Source organism: Chionomys nivalis, chromosome 19 (assembly GCF_950005125.1).
Source record: "Chionomys nivalis chromosome 19, mChiNiv1.1, whole genome shotgun sequence".
Classification (NCBI taxonomy): domain Eukaryota; kingdom Metazoa; phylum Chordata; class Mammalia; order Rodentia; family Cricetidae; genus Chionomys; species Chionomys nivalis.
In genome coordinates this window covers 34,943,121-34,958,569 of record NC_080104.1, presented here as the reverse complement: position 1 = coordinate 34,958,569, position 15,449 = coordinate 34,943,121, and the positions used below count along the sequence as shown (strand labels likewise).

Genomic DNA, 15,449 nt, shown 5'->3' with positions numbered 1-15,449 from the left:
TTAAATCTGCTCCAAATGGTCGCTAAAAAGAAAAATGAAAAAAAAAAAAAAGAAAGAAAGAAAAGCTTTTCTTTCCAACCCCATTTGAGTGGTTCTCACATGCGCAGCACTGCCCTAATAAGGACTATGCCAGAAGTGGAAGCCGTTCCACATGGCTTCTGTGGAATAGCATGAACCCTCTGACGTCGTGCTAGAAGTTCTGTAGAGCAGACTTCCCACAGGTTGAGCACTGCTCCTGTCTAAACTCGCCTTAAAGCGCTGCTCACCGGCACCCGTTGTCCCAAGGCACTGGGGACACCCCCAACACACACACACACACACACACACACACACACACACACACACACACACTGGGCACTGATAAGAGGAAAAAGACAGCAAATGCAATCAGCCCACCAGCTTCTTAATCGGGCATTCTTAAGTGGTCTTTGTAGAGTTAGGGACAGAAGGACGCTCAAAAAAAAAAATCACAAAGTCAGTGTTTTCTGTGAGCTGTCCCAAGCTCATAGAGTTAAGGTGAGCAGGTGCCAAGCCCTGTGCCTTGCCAGAAGCAACCACCCGAGACTTACATTTCCGGGAGGATCTCCGTGTCTAATAAGTTTTTTTTTGTTTTTTTGTTTTTTTTTTTTTTTTTTTTTTTTGGTTTAAGAATCAATGTCTGGACTTGGAATACGAAATAGATGTGAGGATTGTGTGCTTTTCCATAAACAACATGGTGTTAAGCAAAATAAGAAACGGAAGAAATAGGCGCTACATAATGGAAGTTACACAAAAAGAAAGTGACTTCTGGGTAGATGGAAGGAGCCAGTAAGAGGAGGCTGGATTTCATCGGTGTGAACCGAATCCCAGTAATGTAAACAATTAGCACAGAACTGACGAAAACTTTAAAAATGAAAATGTGAAACTATAACCTGTTTGCTTGCGGAATCTCCCAGAGAAACAGAAGGACGCGAACGTGTGCTTGCTGAGGACAACTTTGGCTGTGTTTGTGACAGCCAGAGAAACCCTGCTTTAGTAGAAACTGGCCGAATTCAGTTTCTTCTCTTGTCCTCTCTGCTTTTCACTGTCATGGCTTTCCATTTAAGTATGCGCCACACAGTTGTTATGCGTGACATAATTCCAAACAAGTCATGTCATGTAAGCAACAGCCGAGGAAGGAATCTTCTCCCGGTTTCCTGTGACTTTCGACCATGACTAAACTGTCTTCTTAAATTGGAGGCTTATTCTCTCCTCCTCCCTAATTAGTTTAGTGTGTGTGTGTGTGTGTGTGTGTGTGAGAGAGAGAGAGAGAGAGAGAGAGAGAGAGAGAGAGAGAGTTCCTTAAGTAATATAAGGTATTCTTATGTAGGTTTTCTTAGCCACTATAAAATTTACTACATTGCATACCGATACTACTTACGTTTTCAAAGAAGCATTATAGTTGTGAGATGTAAACGTTCGGGGTGTTTTCCTTCTTAATGCAGGCTTGTTGTATAGCATCCCATTGTATGAGAATGCACAACTTACATGTCCCTCTTCTTTGGCCATTTTGTTGTTCCGACTTTACATTTTGCTCTTTATCGCAAGAAATGTTGCTGTGTCGATTTCGGCGATGTCCTCTTGCGTGTCTGAGAGCAGTTCCGGATTATTAAATGAATGTGTCTTCATCTGCATTGGCAAGCCTCTAATTGTTTCCATGATAGCATTCTCTAGAAAAGGATTTCATTGCCTTGTGTTCTTGGCAAACATGAAACACATTCCCGACGTGCTCAATGACACACTGAGAACTGGAAACACAGCTCCCAGAGATGGGCCCTTCTACAGCTTGCAGTCATTATCTTTAAAGGATATTCAACTATCAAGAAGCACATATGATGCCAAATCCAATGAAAAGATAGAAAGGGTGTCATGGTCATAGCCTTGCTCCTAAGCAGTGGCCTGCAGCCCAGCAGGTAGATGACTGGGAACAGAGCTCTCCTTATACTTTTTAAGGTTTAATTTTAATTATGCATGTGAGTGCCGGTGGCCATGGGTCTGGAAGAGGGCATCAGATCCCAGGAGCACTCCCCCATACCAGAGGGACAGCTCAGAAATGAAGAGTGTACACAGCTGTTGCAGAGGATCAGAGTTCGGTTCCCAGAGACTGCAGCAGGTAGCTCACTACCACCTGTAATTCCGGCCCCAAGAGGCCAGAAAGAGAAGATAAGAAAGCCTGGGATCAGGAGGTCTTATACAAGCTACATTTATGTCTTGCAAGCTTATTAAAAAAGCACAGCATCATATATACTTTTCCAGGGGAGAAATGGGTTGTTGGAAGGAGCTATCCCAAAGTGGGGCAAAGTCAGCAGGAAGATAATCAAACGTGTTGCACAAGAGGAACACAGAGTATCTCAAGAACCTTACAGACCAAGCACACAGAGGCCTTGGAACTGATAACCAGTAGGTCCACACTGTGGGAAGAATTGGGTTCTCTGCATCTAAAAACACAACTCCCCCAGGGCCCTGGCCCTAAGCCACAACTGGCTCAGCCAAGTATATTCCTGGTTTAGAAAAGGAATTTTGTTCCTTCTCCATGCAGCAGGCCTCAGGGAAAGTCTCGGTTGAGCAGTCAGTCAAACTATCAACAAATACCCAAGGAAGACGTTCCCTTGTTGGGGCCTTTTTGGGAAATATATGCTTGTGACATTAGTTCTCTCGCTTATAGCCTGTGTTTTCCAAAGACACACCAATAAATCATGAAGATCCTTTGTGAAAAACTCTTAATAAGAGGTGGGGTTTTAGGGCCCCAGTCAGGGGACTCCTGAACAGTCTAAGAAACAGGTGAAGTGACCGGGTTTGCCAGTGATAATGAATATTAACATCTGGAGACATATTTCAAGTCTGTACCGATGTCCCAGCTCTTTCTCAATTTCAGTCTAACTTATAGGAAATTTAGAGAGCCACAAACCACACATTGGAGTAGAATCTAAAGTCTGAACATCTGTTGGGTGGAATGGCAAATCCTGGTTTTAGACAAGGCACTGCCTGGTATAATAACCAGCATTATACAATCCACTGATACAGAGATTCTGTGTTTACATTCACACCCATGAATGCACACCTTTTCAGAAGTTCTTCAGTTTGTACTAGAAGGAATTCACTACCTCCAAGAGATCCCACTCCAAACTAAAGTCCTATTAGCAAATCACTTCCCCTATAGAAAAAGGAAGCCTTGCTGCGTGACTTCAGTTAGGGACTCTTGTTCCATCCTCTAGGTCTGTAGAAAGAGGAACCTAGTTTGTCAGAGGCTGTGCATCTAATGTTTCCACCATTCCTCAAAGATCCTCCTTTCCAGAACAAGAAACCAGAGTTAGAGGCGTGGAAAAGTCTTCAGGACCCTCGCTTTAGCAATGTCTCCTGGCCCTTCAAGCCTGGACAGCAGGGAACCATCTGTCCTGGCACTCTCATAGTCATGGGGCCCATGAGCTGGTTCCACCCAGCCCTGCCGTTGACAGCCCAAATTCTTTCTCACTCTTGCTGCTCCTGGGCCATGTTTTCAAAGCACCTTTGACATATTTCCTTATCAAAAATAAAGGGCTCATATTTATCCCTCCTCGATGTTATCTGGAGAAAGTGGGTGCTTAGGAAGAGCAGCTGGCTATCCGGGAGTTAGAGTCCCTGCATCCTGTCTCAGCATCACTAATAAGGGCTAGCATAAACTGGGAGCAAAGGCTGTCCCAAAGGCCACATACTTCCAAGTCAAGTTTTTAAGCACATTAATACTCAACTGGCAAAAAACAAAAAAAAATGTTCTTTTAAAAGGATATTGTTATTGGCCACCAAATTTGCAATGATTTCCAGATGAATGCTCATTCCCACTGCTGCCCTGCATTTGAGAGAGTCGTGCAAAGTCCCTGTGGAATGTTGTTAGTCAAGAACCTGAAGAACCTCTGTCCTTCTGCAACCATACCACGTAAATTCTCCGGAAGGGGAACAGGGTTATTTTTAGGGAGGGCGGTTAGGCTGTGTATATTTAAAACCTGGGGAGGGAGGATCTAGATAGCTAACAGAAACAGAAAAGCCATCCATTTAGCAGGCTTAATAACAACTTATAGAGCATTCTTCAAATATAATAGCACAAAAAAATATTTGGACTAAGGTTTTGTGTGTATATGGATATGTGTGTATGTATAGGTGTGTGTGTGTGTGCGTGTGTGTGTGTGTGTGTGTGTGTGGGCATGGTTCACATGCAGAAGTCAGAGAATAACTTTTGGGAGTCAGTCCTTAACTTTCAACCTTTCACTTTTAAATTTATTTTATTTTAGTTAGTTAGTTACTTACCTATTACTGTCATTATCTTTGTCATCTTGGATGAACTGGAGACAGGTAGGGATAGGAACAGAAGGGATCAGGCTTGCGGGAGGGATGGAGGAAGCGAGAACTGGGAGAGACTATTGGAATTGGGAGGCATTTGGGAGATGAGGTAGAAACCTAGTGCAATGAAAACTCCCTGGAATCTACGAGGGTGACCCTAGGGAAGGTGTCTAGTGATGGGGGGTAAGGAGCCTGAACCAGCCATCTTCTGGAACCAGGCAAGACTTCCACTGAGGGACTGGGACACCAACCCAGCCACAAAGCCTTCTACCCACAATTTGTCCTGCCTTCAAGATGTGCTGGGATAAAGGTAGCAGGTGGCACAGATCTTGTGGGAGTGGCCAAACGATGATCTAACTTGAGACCCATGCCACAAGAGGGAGCCGATGCCTGACATGCCTGGATGGCCAGTAGCCAGAGGCTGGATGTTCCAGAGACCTAGGATAGAACAAAACATGACTGGCAAAAAAAAAAAAAAAAAAAAAAAAAAAAAGTGCCGGGCGATGGTGGCGCACGCCTTTAATCCCAGCACTCGGGAGGCAGAGGTAGGCGGATCTCTGTGAGTTCGAGGCCAGCCTGGTCTACAAGAGCTAGTTCCGGGACAGGCTCCAAAGTCACAGAGAAACCCTGTCTCGAAAAACCAAAAAAAAAAAAAAAAAAGTCAATGAAATGATTCCTAACGATACTCTGCTATACTCATAGACTGGTGCCTAGCATAATCGTCACCAGATGGGAGGAGAAGTAGCGACCCACAGCCAAACATGAGGCTGAACTCCGGAAATCCCGTGGAAAAATTGTAGGAGTCAGAGGGGTCAAGGACACCTGGAGGACATAACCCACAGACTAACCAGGACTCATAGTGTCTCACAGAAACTAAAGCCACAACCAGGGAGCCAATATGGGTTTGACCTAGGTCCTGTTATGTTATAGCTGTGTTGTTTCGAGTACCTGCGGGACTCCTAACAGTGGGAATGGGGCTGTCTTTGTCTTTTTTGCCAGCTTTTGGGACCCTTTTCCTCCTACTGGATTGCCTCATTCAGCCTTGATATGAGGCATGTGCCTAATCTTATGTAACTTGCATGCCATGTTTGGTTGATATCCCTGGGAGGCTGACTCATCTCTGAAGGGAAAAGGAAGAGAAGTGGATATGGGGGGAGAAGGGAGGTTGTTGGGGAGGGGCTGAGAGGAGAGGAGGAAGGGGAAACTGTGGTCAGGATGGAATATATGAGAGAAGAAAAAATAAATACATTTTTAAAACGAATTACTATGGCCACTGCCTAATAACTTTTTTCTCTCAGTTTTTGTTGTCTCGGATGTGGGACAAGAGTCTGTGAATAATAGACAGGCATTCCAGGGTGGAACCTTCTTTTTCCAGTCACAATAATGCCACCTGATTTCTCTATGCCTATCATGAACACTTAACCAATGACATCTGACAAAACGTGCTCCAAAGGTTACAGTCGGCACGGTCAGAATATATCAGTACAAGAATACAGGACTTTTTTTTATCACACTGAGATGGTTAAGGGGAGCCCAGTGCCAAATTGAGCATCATTGAAATCTGTTAAAAATGACTATTGGTATTCATGTTGGAGTCATTAAGATCTTGTTGTAAACATAGTAAACACTCCTGATGAGTTGCTTGTAGACGAGCAACGCTATTTAGGAAGAGGCAATCTGACTACCTAATTTGCTCCTGCTAACCTTACTGCTCTGGCTGCCTTCAGGAAATGGACTGTCAGCCACATAGCCTGACTGTACTTAGGACAACAGAGACCATTTTGAACTCTCCTTGAATGCCTTGAGGAAGCGCCCTAAGATCTCTACTGAGTGTGCTGACTTCTGATGGTGCAGCCTTGGCCAGACAATTCCAAATCATTGTACTTGATTTATCATTACTTTGGGCCTCATTGAACTCTAAAGAACAATGCATATTCTTCTTCTACCCAGAGAGGGAACATGTGCCCTGGTGGCCTCGTAGAGGGATTGCCATGACATGTGTACAGGTGATATCACTGTGATCAACAGTGTGTGTGGCTGCGATTGCTACAAAATGCTTCTCTCTAGCTAAGCATTCTGACCAGACTCGCTTTGTATCTGGGAGGGGTCGCCATCCTGCTGCCCTTCAGTTGCAACACTATGTCAATGGAAGGATTCTCCTGCGTGGTCTCTTCCTGCCAACTTAAGAACCGGTTGAGCTGGTTACATGAATTAGAAAGCAGCAGAGACAGCTGAAGAGTAATCAGGCTAGACAGGCATTGAAAATGGCCTGGCAGCTGGCTGCCCGCAGAGAGAGGAGCTAGTGACAGGACCAGCAGCAGAAGTGGAGAGCGGCTTGGCTGCCTAGCTGCTGGAGAGGAGGAGAGAGATGACGTTTCCTGTAATTTTCCCCCTTCCCTAAAACTTGTTTAGGCATATGCACGTGGGTTCTCTCTCCTCTCTCTCTCTCTCTCTCTCTCTCTCTCTCTCTCTCTCTCTCTCTCTCTCTCTCTCTCACACACACACACACACACACACACACACAAACATCTAAATTCACCCATTTTCCCATGACTTCATTTTTTTCTAGAACTGAGTAGGATTCCTTTCTTAAAATGTGAACTGCATATTTATTATCCATCCACCTGTTGATGGACAACCAGGTTGGCTTTGTTTCCTTGCTATAGTGAACACGGCAGCCATGAACACGGGGGTGCAAATACCTCTATGGGAAGGTACAAAGTTGTCTGGACCAATGCCCTGGAATGAAATAACTGGGTCATAGAAGAATTCTATTTTTTAACTCTTAGGAGCCTCCAAACTGACTTCCATCATGACTCTACTACCTTGCGTTCCCAGCAGTGGAGAATAAGGTTCCTCTCAAGTTCTTTCCAACCCTTGTCTCAGATTTGTTGATGTAAGCCATTCTGACTGAGGTGAGATCCTATCTCAAAGCAGTTTTAATTTGCATTTCTCTGGTGACTAGGGATGTTGAGCACTTTAAAACGTATTTATTGGCCATTTGTGTTCCCTTTTTTGAAATCTAGCTATTCGATTATTAATCATTGGTTGGTTGGCCATTTTGGTTCCTTGGCGTTTACTTTTGGCAACTCATTTTAACATATGGAGATTAGCCCATGAATCTTATTGTAAGGGAAACACAGGACTTCAGAAGCAATCAAGCAGAATGGGGAACTCTGTTTAACTATTAAAAGTATTCAAGGGAGACAGTCACTGTCCCCAGCCCTCAAGGTAAACAGGGTGCTGCGTCTTACTTAGGCTCAGCAAGCAAGCAAGATGGCTGACTTAAGAGGGGGGGGGGAGAAGGAGGAGGAGGAAGAGCCAGGCAGAAAAACAGAGGCAGAGTCCCAAGTGAGCTGGAAACAATCCCTGTGAGCAGGTAAGTCTGAGGGGTGTTATCAATACATGCTGAGTGACAGAAAACCAGTAAGCCCCCAGACACTTCCTAGACCAGGAAACAAAGCCCAAAGGACACTCACAATCACTTCTAGGTAAAAGGTCCTTTAAAAGGTTGAGTAAACATGGCTCCCAGCAGGTTGAGCTCAGAGCAGGAGTCTTCCAGCCTGGAGTCTAGTCATACAGGCCCAACTGGTCTAACAGCTCCACAGTTCAGAGAGTTTCGCCTTCAGCTTTAAGAGGAATGAATGTACAGGAATCAGACCCTTGAGTCTGCCAAGCCTTTCTCAGCAGACCTCCCGAGCAGCCTGGGTAAGAGGAGCAAGCCTTTGTTTGAAAGATTAGTGCTCACTTTAAAGTGCCACCTACTTCCTGGACCGTTTTTCTTCTCTAAAATTTATTTGGGCACACAAACACACACACACACCTCCTCCTTATACACAGGAAGACCTTGATTCTGTTTATAAAATAAATATCATTACACTGCCAAGTGCCTCCCCCACACCCATCTTGCATGCCGTTTCTTTGTATATGGTTTCTACTCCCATGTGTTCTTGTTATGTAATCATTCATTTCTGCACATGAGAAACCTTTTCAATGTACCATTCACTAGCTGCTAAAATTAGGAAGGTATATTTGGAGATCCCGTCCCAGATACTGGATTGAGTGCTCAGTGTGTGACCTAGATGCCTACGAAGTCAGACAGAGGTGCTCCACATGTGACCTAGATGCATAAGAAGTTTTACCATAGCGAGCAAAACGGAGGTTTAAAGCAGCCGGGTGCTCTGCTGTCATTAAGGATTATAAATGGTCAGGAATTCATTACTCAGGTCTTTTTACGTAGGCAGCACTCTTACAGAGAAGTAATCCCAGAGACCTCTACTCCAAGAGAAGCTAGTTCAAAGTAAGCAGGGAATGCCATTTGACGGAAAGGGGTTCCATATGCCTTGTTAGCAGTGTTAGAGCTGACCTAACACATTGCTAAAACAAATATTAATTGGTCAAAGGACAGAAGCACTCTGGGACATTAGTTTCTTTTGATGGGAAATTTAGGAAAAGTAAGTTCTCTAGATACCAGATTGCAAATTTTTGTTTTCCTACATTTTAATTTTTTTTATTGAGTGGCTTACTCAATAAAGCTACGAACACTCTCTGACCATTGAAGTCAAGCAGCTGTACTGCATCCATTTTAGATGCCTTGCTCTTGTCTGAGAGAAAAACACATGGATATTTGCACGAAGCATGAAGGGTCAAGGGGCAATAATAATAACAATAATGATAACAGTAACAGAATATATGGGCTACATTTGTTTACTGATAATTTAGTGCTGTGTTGGGAATCAAGCTCCCGCACGCTAGGCAACTGGCCTACTACGGAACAACAACCTCGCCCTTAATCCACTCCATAAACAAAGGAACAGATGGGGCTACATGAGGGAAATCAGGGCTTATGTGACTGTTTGACCAGTGACCTTAGATCCTGTCATAGAGCTATCAATGTCGTGATAAACACCATGAGCCAAGCCACCTTGGAAGGAAGGGGTTTATTTGGTTCATTCTTCCACATCACTGTTCCTCGTTAAAGAAATCAGGACAGGAACTCAAATGGGGGAAGAACCTGGAGGGAAGAGTTGATGCAGAGGCCATGAGAGCTGTTGCTTACTGGCTTGTTCCTCGTGGTTTGCTCAGTCTGCTTTCTTACAGCACCCAGGACCTCCAGCCCAGGGGTGGCACCACCCACAATGGTATGGGCCTTCCCCCATCCATCGCCAATTAAGAAAAGATTCTACAGGCTTGCCTACAGCTTGATGTTATGATGTTATGGATGCATTTTCTCAACTGAGGCTTCCTCCTTGCCCGTGACTCTCACTTGTGGCAGGTTGATATGAAACTAACCAGCACAGACCTCTACTCCCCTACCCCCAGAAGAACATCCTGAAGAAGGCAGAGTTCTTCGTATCGGGCCTTGGGACGTGCATGCTGAAGAAAGGACACACAGAGAAACAGAATTTCCAATGGTATTCAACGGAGGGTTTGACAATTTATTGGGAAACAAGTTGAGTCTATTGTTCCATAATACACACTGTACATAAATTTGGTAGTTTGTGATACATACTTGGCATCTGCTGAATTATAAAATTGAATTTCTTTAATAAAAAACAACCTTCATTATTGACCAGTATAAATATAATTGATAAAAAAATGTCATTGAAATGGCTCAATACTTTTTCTTTCATTATAAGTGAAATTCAAAAGGCAGGAGAGAGAAAACCATACATTCTGCTAAACCAGTTTTAAACACTGGTAATTAATACATCGTTGCATGTGCAAACTTCTGCAACAGTTGGTTGGCCTTTTTAAAACGCCATCAGTGAACTCTGAATAATGGAGAAAGCATGAAAGATGGCTGAAGCCAGGTACTTCTGGAAAGGAGGGGGATAAGTCAAAGGAAGCCTCCACTGCCTGCATGTGAAGTTACAACTTCATTCTCCCCCCGTGGATCAGGAATGACACTACCCTCCAATTCAGGGTCTTTCTTGGCCCAGGTTTATCCTTGTCTCCACCCCCTACCCCACCCCTAGTTCTTGGTGCCACACTATTTGTGGTTCTCTGCTATTGCTCTCTCCTTATACTTTCTGGCCCAGTTTCCCATTGGCTCTGGATTCACTCATAATATACATGTATGCCAATATATTTTTTTTGGATGACAGACAAAAAATTATCAGCAAAATTAAACTTTTAAAGCATCATGGGTAAAGGATCAGACTTCTGGCTGCCATCTGGGACAACCGTTCTTTCTCTGACCCAGCAATCCAGTGATCCATCCATTCAGTGCTCTCAAGCTGGATCCAGGAGAAAAGAGGTCAAAAGTGGGGAGTTAAAATCCCAAGCCATCTGCTTTTGTCTACCTCTGTGTAAGTGAGAAGTCGCCTTTTAAATAATGTTTGTGCTCGCCCATAGCAGATGTTCAAAAACATCAAAGACAGAAGGGTACTCACATTCATACAATCCTTAAAACTGTGGGTTTCTTCTTGGCGTGTGAACCTGGCTTTGCAATCTTCCAGAACTATTCAAATTATTCTGAAGACAGTCATCGAGTTAAAAACAAACAAACAGAAAGCTTCTGTACCACAAAAAACGATTTGCTTTCCTTTTTAGTTACAGAAGAAATGTTGACCTTTAGGGAACCAGTACTGGGAAAGAAAAACATCAGGCTGAAAATTCTAAAGCTGGTTTTAGTAAATCCCTACACTGAGAAGGAGCGTTGTTTGCTCCTTCTGTGAAAACATTCCCGGACTTGGTTGCTTCCTATAAAACACTCACATCTTCTCCCATGAGGACTGAGGAAGGGGAAGCAGACAGTGATGGATCTGAAATCAAAGAATTGGAGCACAGCGACAGAAGCCAGAAAGTTCAACTTCAAGGCCTAGTTCCAGGAGAGTTAAAAGAGCAATTTTGCCAAATAGGTCAGTTTCCCTGACCTATATATAAAATTAGAATAACTGCAAAATTTAAATGCGATTATCCAAGAACATTTTAAAATAAAGGTCGTGGCCAATCTATGCCATATGTTCACGTTGCAGAAAGTGAAGGGCGGAAACACTCTCACGACAGATCTCGCGCTCAGAGAGGTCTGATTCCTGCTAGCAAAGAAACCACCTTCTGAAGTGAGCACCAGCAGGCAACACTGTCGGCGTGACAGAATGGCTGTAAGACTTAGAGTAAGGAGAGATCAGGCACTTGAGGATTTTAGTACTGAAACAAACTTAGAACTTTAGCAAATTCCTGGGCAGGTGAAGCAAAGGAAAGAGCGAATTCTAGTCACTGGAAGTGGGCGGCACAGCACAGATGGGGTGTGGCAAAGGCGAGGGCTCCAGAGGCAGTGCTGCAGTCCCAGGGCAGGATGGTGGAGAGCAGGCTTGACAGGAGAGGGCTGGGACTGGGAACAAGATGGGCGGGAAGGCTGTGCAGACTTCCGCATCTGCAGCCCCAGCAGGTGAGGTAGGAGCTGAGTCTCCTGCATGAGGCTGACTCCTCAGGCTGTGCTTGCCGCAGAGTGCAGGGAGGAAGCGCTGCAGAGCTGCATCTCCAGAGAAGCCACAAGCAAAGTACAGAGAATAAGGATGATGCAACAGTCGTTCCAGAGTGGACCTGCAAACAGAAGAACCTCGGGAGTAGCTCCCTTCTACAGTCAACTTAAAATTCACCCTCTTCTGCGGAGAGCTGAGATGACTGCCGTGGGGGAACCCATGGAATCCTTCTTCATTGAAATGACAGTATGCACAATCTATAAATAAAGTTTAGTCTTCGAAAACTAAGTTTGGTGGTCAAGATGTCTGGAAAAGGCAAGGAAGTTATGCCTCCTACTGGGGAAGGGGGTGTCAGTAAACCTCACCCGCCTTGGGGCTTAAAGGAGCCACTTCTTTGCCAATGATCCCCAAAGTATTCTCAGATAACCACAGTCCCAACTGCAAGACTGCACGGAATTTACTTAAGTCACCCACAGATGTGGCCATCTCCTGAAGCTGACTTCCCCCGGTTCACTGCCTCCACAGTTAGCAAGCATCCCAGAGAAGCATCCCTGAGCAGCCATTGCTCCGGAGCGTCCCCAATGCTCGCTTCCAACTGACCTAGCCCACCATTGTCACCAAGTCCTATTCCCCGAATGGTGTGATTCCAGGTGACCTGGGGATAAGGGACTACATCGGCGTGTTTCATGACAGCACACGTTCCTGGGAGGCACAGCCTAGCTGCAGCACCGTATGACAGGAGGGATCCCAACGTTCCTGGTCCACTTCTGCCACGTTAGCCGAGAGGCAAGTGAGTCTCTGCCTGCTGTTTCCCCTTAGTGTCCAGCACAGGATCCGGGGTTAGTAAATGATGCCTGGACAGCCGTGATTGCCGTTGGGCTGGCATGTGGTATCGGACGTTTTTCCAGAACATGGTCTTTGCGGACTGTGGTCCCTCTTTAAAGTCCCCTGACCAGCGAATGGCTCCGTGTTTCCGCTTAATGAACTGAATAGATTCTGGCATTTTCTCATAGTCTTGGATGCTCTCCAGCTCCAGCAGGACAACTTTAATTCCTTCCCGGGTGAGAGCATTATATATGGCGATCTGCTCTTCAGATGAGTGGCCCAGCCAGCTGAAGCCGCCCATGTCTCTCACTAAAATGATAATCAGCCTCCTGCTTTTCTTTACGTTTTCATTAGTAACCTCGAAAATATCTGCAAGACACAGAGCACATTGGGGTCAGTCTCGCTTCCATCTAGACGTTCTTTCATGAACCCAGCCCTCGGGAAGTCCTTGGTAACCTCTGCTCTATGACTCCCATCGCTTTTGCCTTGCCTTACTTGAGAGCCAAAGACAGTTTCATTTTACAGACTAGCTTAAGAACTAGCCCACAAAAGATGGACTCTGCTCTTGGAACTCAGAAAACCCTCAGTCAAAAATTTGAAAATGGCTTACGAAATTACTATAATACTCCTGGCTTAGCAAAGTAGTTATTAGATCTAACTAGTTATTAAATTTTCCAAAAGAATAAAAATCAATTAAACGTTGACCCAACAAGCTAAGAGAAAATTTAAAGAAATTCCCTAAAGTCTTCAGATATGTCCAATGGAGCCAAGCCTAAGAACTGGAACTCCGCAGCTAAGTTCACAAAACATCTGGATCTCCATACCTTCCCCAGCAAAGTCGTCTCTTCCACAGATGAACAGCTTGTATCCAAACTGATCCTCCAAGACCTCAGGCAACAGTTTAAACACAAAAGTATCTAAGTTTGAGGAGGCTCCCCCTCCTACAGTCTTGGGATAGAGAATATATGCATCATAGATTTTTCCATCTGAAGCTAAGGGGGAAATAAAATGTATTTAGAACCATGGGGAAAAATAGAAGATTTGATACAAAATCAACACCACAAACGTTCGTTTCAGCTTGGTACAGTCGCCTCACAGAAAAGAACAATACTACACATCTTGATGCCACTTTAAATTCAATAGGGCAGCAATGTGTACTTTTGTTTTCATAATTAACCCTTAACATCACAAGGAACAATAGGCCTTCTCACACATGTTTATGTGTGCATTTGATTTTTTTCCCCCTTAGATATTTAAGTGGTATCCAGATCACTTGTTATTGCTGAAACAAGCTAGCTGCCATTCGAGAAGACAGGGCTTCGGCTGAGAAAGTGCTCACTAGGCTAGTTTGCAGGCAGGCCAGTAGGGCATTTTCTTGATTGATGGTTGATATGGGAGGGCCCAGCACCTTGTAGGTAGAACCACCCCTAGGCAGATGATCCTGAATTGTATAAGAAGTCAGGCTGGGCAAACCAGGGAGAGCAAGCTGTTAAGCAGCACTCCTTTCTGGTCTCTGCTTCAGTTCCTGCCTCCAGTTCCTGCTTGAGTTCCTATCCTGACTCCCTGACTACAAGCTATAAGGTAAAACAAACCCTTTCCTCGCCAAGTTGATTTTGGTCGGGCATTTTCTCATGGTAACAGAAACCCTAACTAAGACCAATAGTCACGAGGCCTGTAATCAGACTGTGATCTTTGACTACTAACAGAAACCTGTCATAACACTCTTTTGAATGGATAAAATATAATCTAAATAATGGAATGCTTTATATACACTAACATTAAAACTTTAAAAACATATGAACAACCTTTTTCTCTTTCAAAAATACATTTCATTCACTCTTTATGAATTTTACACATATGCAGAGTATATTTTGATCATATCTACCTTCCACTGATCCTCTTCAGATCCTCTCCAGCCCCTCCCCTGAGCATTTCCCCTCTTAACTTCTTGTCCCTTTCTTATACCCTACGGAGCCCAGTTAGTGTTCTCTGTACTGGCGTCAGCCTAGAGCCAACTTCTGGAACATGAACAGCCAACCAGAGTCCAAAACATCAAAGAAAACTGACTCTCCCCGGGAGCCAGCAAATGGCTCCTCAGGTAGGAGTGGGGCTTCATGAGCTTCTCATCCTCCATGGTGGGATGTTCACTGGCTGGATCTTGGGCAAACAGCTTCTGCTCTAACATTAGCCATTTGTAAATCGCTCCTGTTTCCTTTGAACTTATCCATTTGACTTTACCTACGGAATAGTGTTTGCTACACTTGAAAGCTTTTTACTCTTCTGCAACAAAAATTACATGTTGAGATTTTTTAGCATCAGCATCTGTTTTCATTAACATATATTAACCCTAAAAATTACGAATTTCATTATGACATTTCCATAGATGTGTATAAAGTACCCAGATCACACTCATCCTCAGGACCCTTTCTTTCCTCCCCTCCCCATAACACCTTTTTAAATTCTCATGTCTTACATGTTTCTTCTTCTTTTTTTAATATTTTTTATGGTTTATTTAACTTTATTTTATGTGCATTGGTGTGAAGGTGTCAGATCTCCTGCAACTGGATCTTCAGACAGTTGTGAGCTGCCATGTGGGTGCTGGGAATTGAACCCAAGTCCTCTGGAAGAGCAGTCAGTGCTCTTAACAACTGAGCCATCTCTCCAGCCCCATGTTTCTTCTTATGTTTTATGACAAAATGGTCCTCACATAGCAATTAATGCACCCCTATATACTTTCAAGGCAACTGTTCCTTTATCACGTTTTTCTTACTCAATTCTCCAAACATCTCAAGCCTACATTCTACTTATTCTTCTTTCTATATTAGTATCATTCTGTAATATTAAAGAAAAAGGTATAGAACTCTC

The 15,449-nt window shown here is 44.1% G+C and overlaps 1 protein-coding gene across 4 annotated transcripts in view; it reads right to left on the bottom strand.

Moving 5' to 3' along the window:
• Window positions 1–9,760: 9,760 nt before the first annotated feature.
• Window positions 9,761–15,449, bottom strand: part of Il1r1 (interleukin 1 receptor type 1) — a 76,092-nt gene continuing 70,403 nt past the window's right edge. For all 4 annotated transcript variants that reach the window (XM_057751857.1, XM_057751858.1, XM_057751856.1 and 1 more), the window contains 2 exons: window positions 13,409–13,576; window positions 9,761–12,953 (listed from right to left, as the gene is read on the bottom strand). In XM_057751857.1, coding sequence (XP_057607840.1) covers window positions 12,535–12,953; window positions 13,409–13,576 — 587 coding nt within the window. In that variant the 3' untranslated portion in view covers window positions 9,761–12,534. The remainder of the gene's footprint in view (window positions 12,954–13,408; window positions 13,577–15,449) is intronic.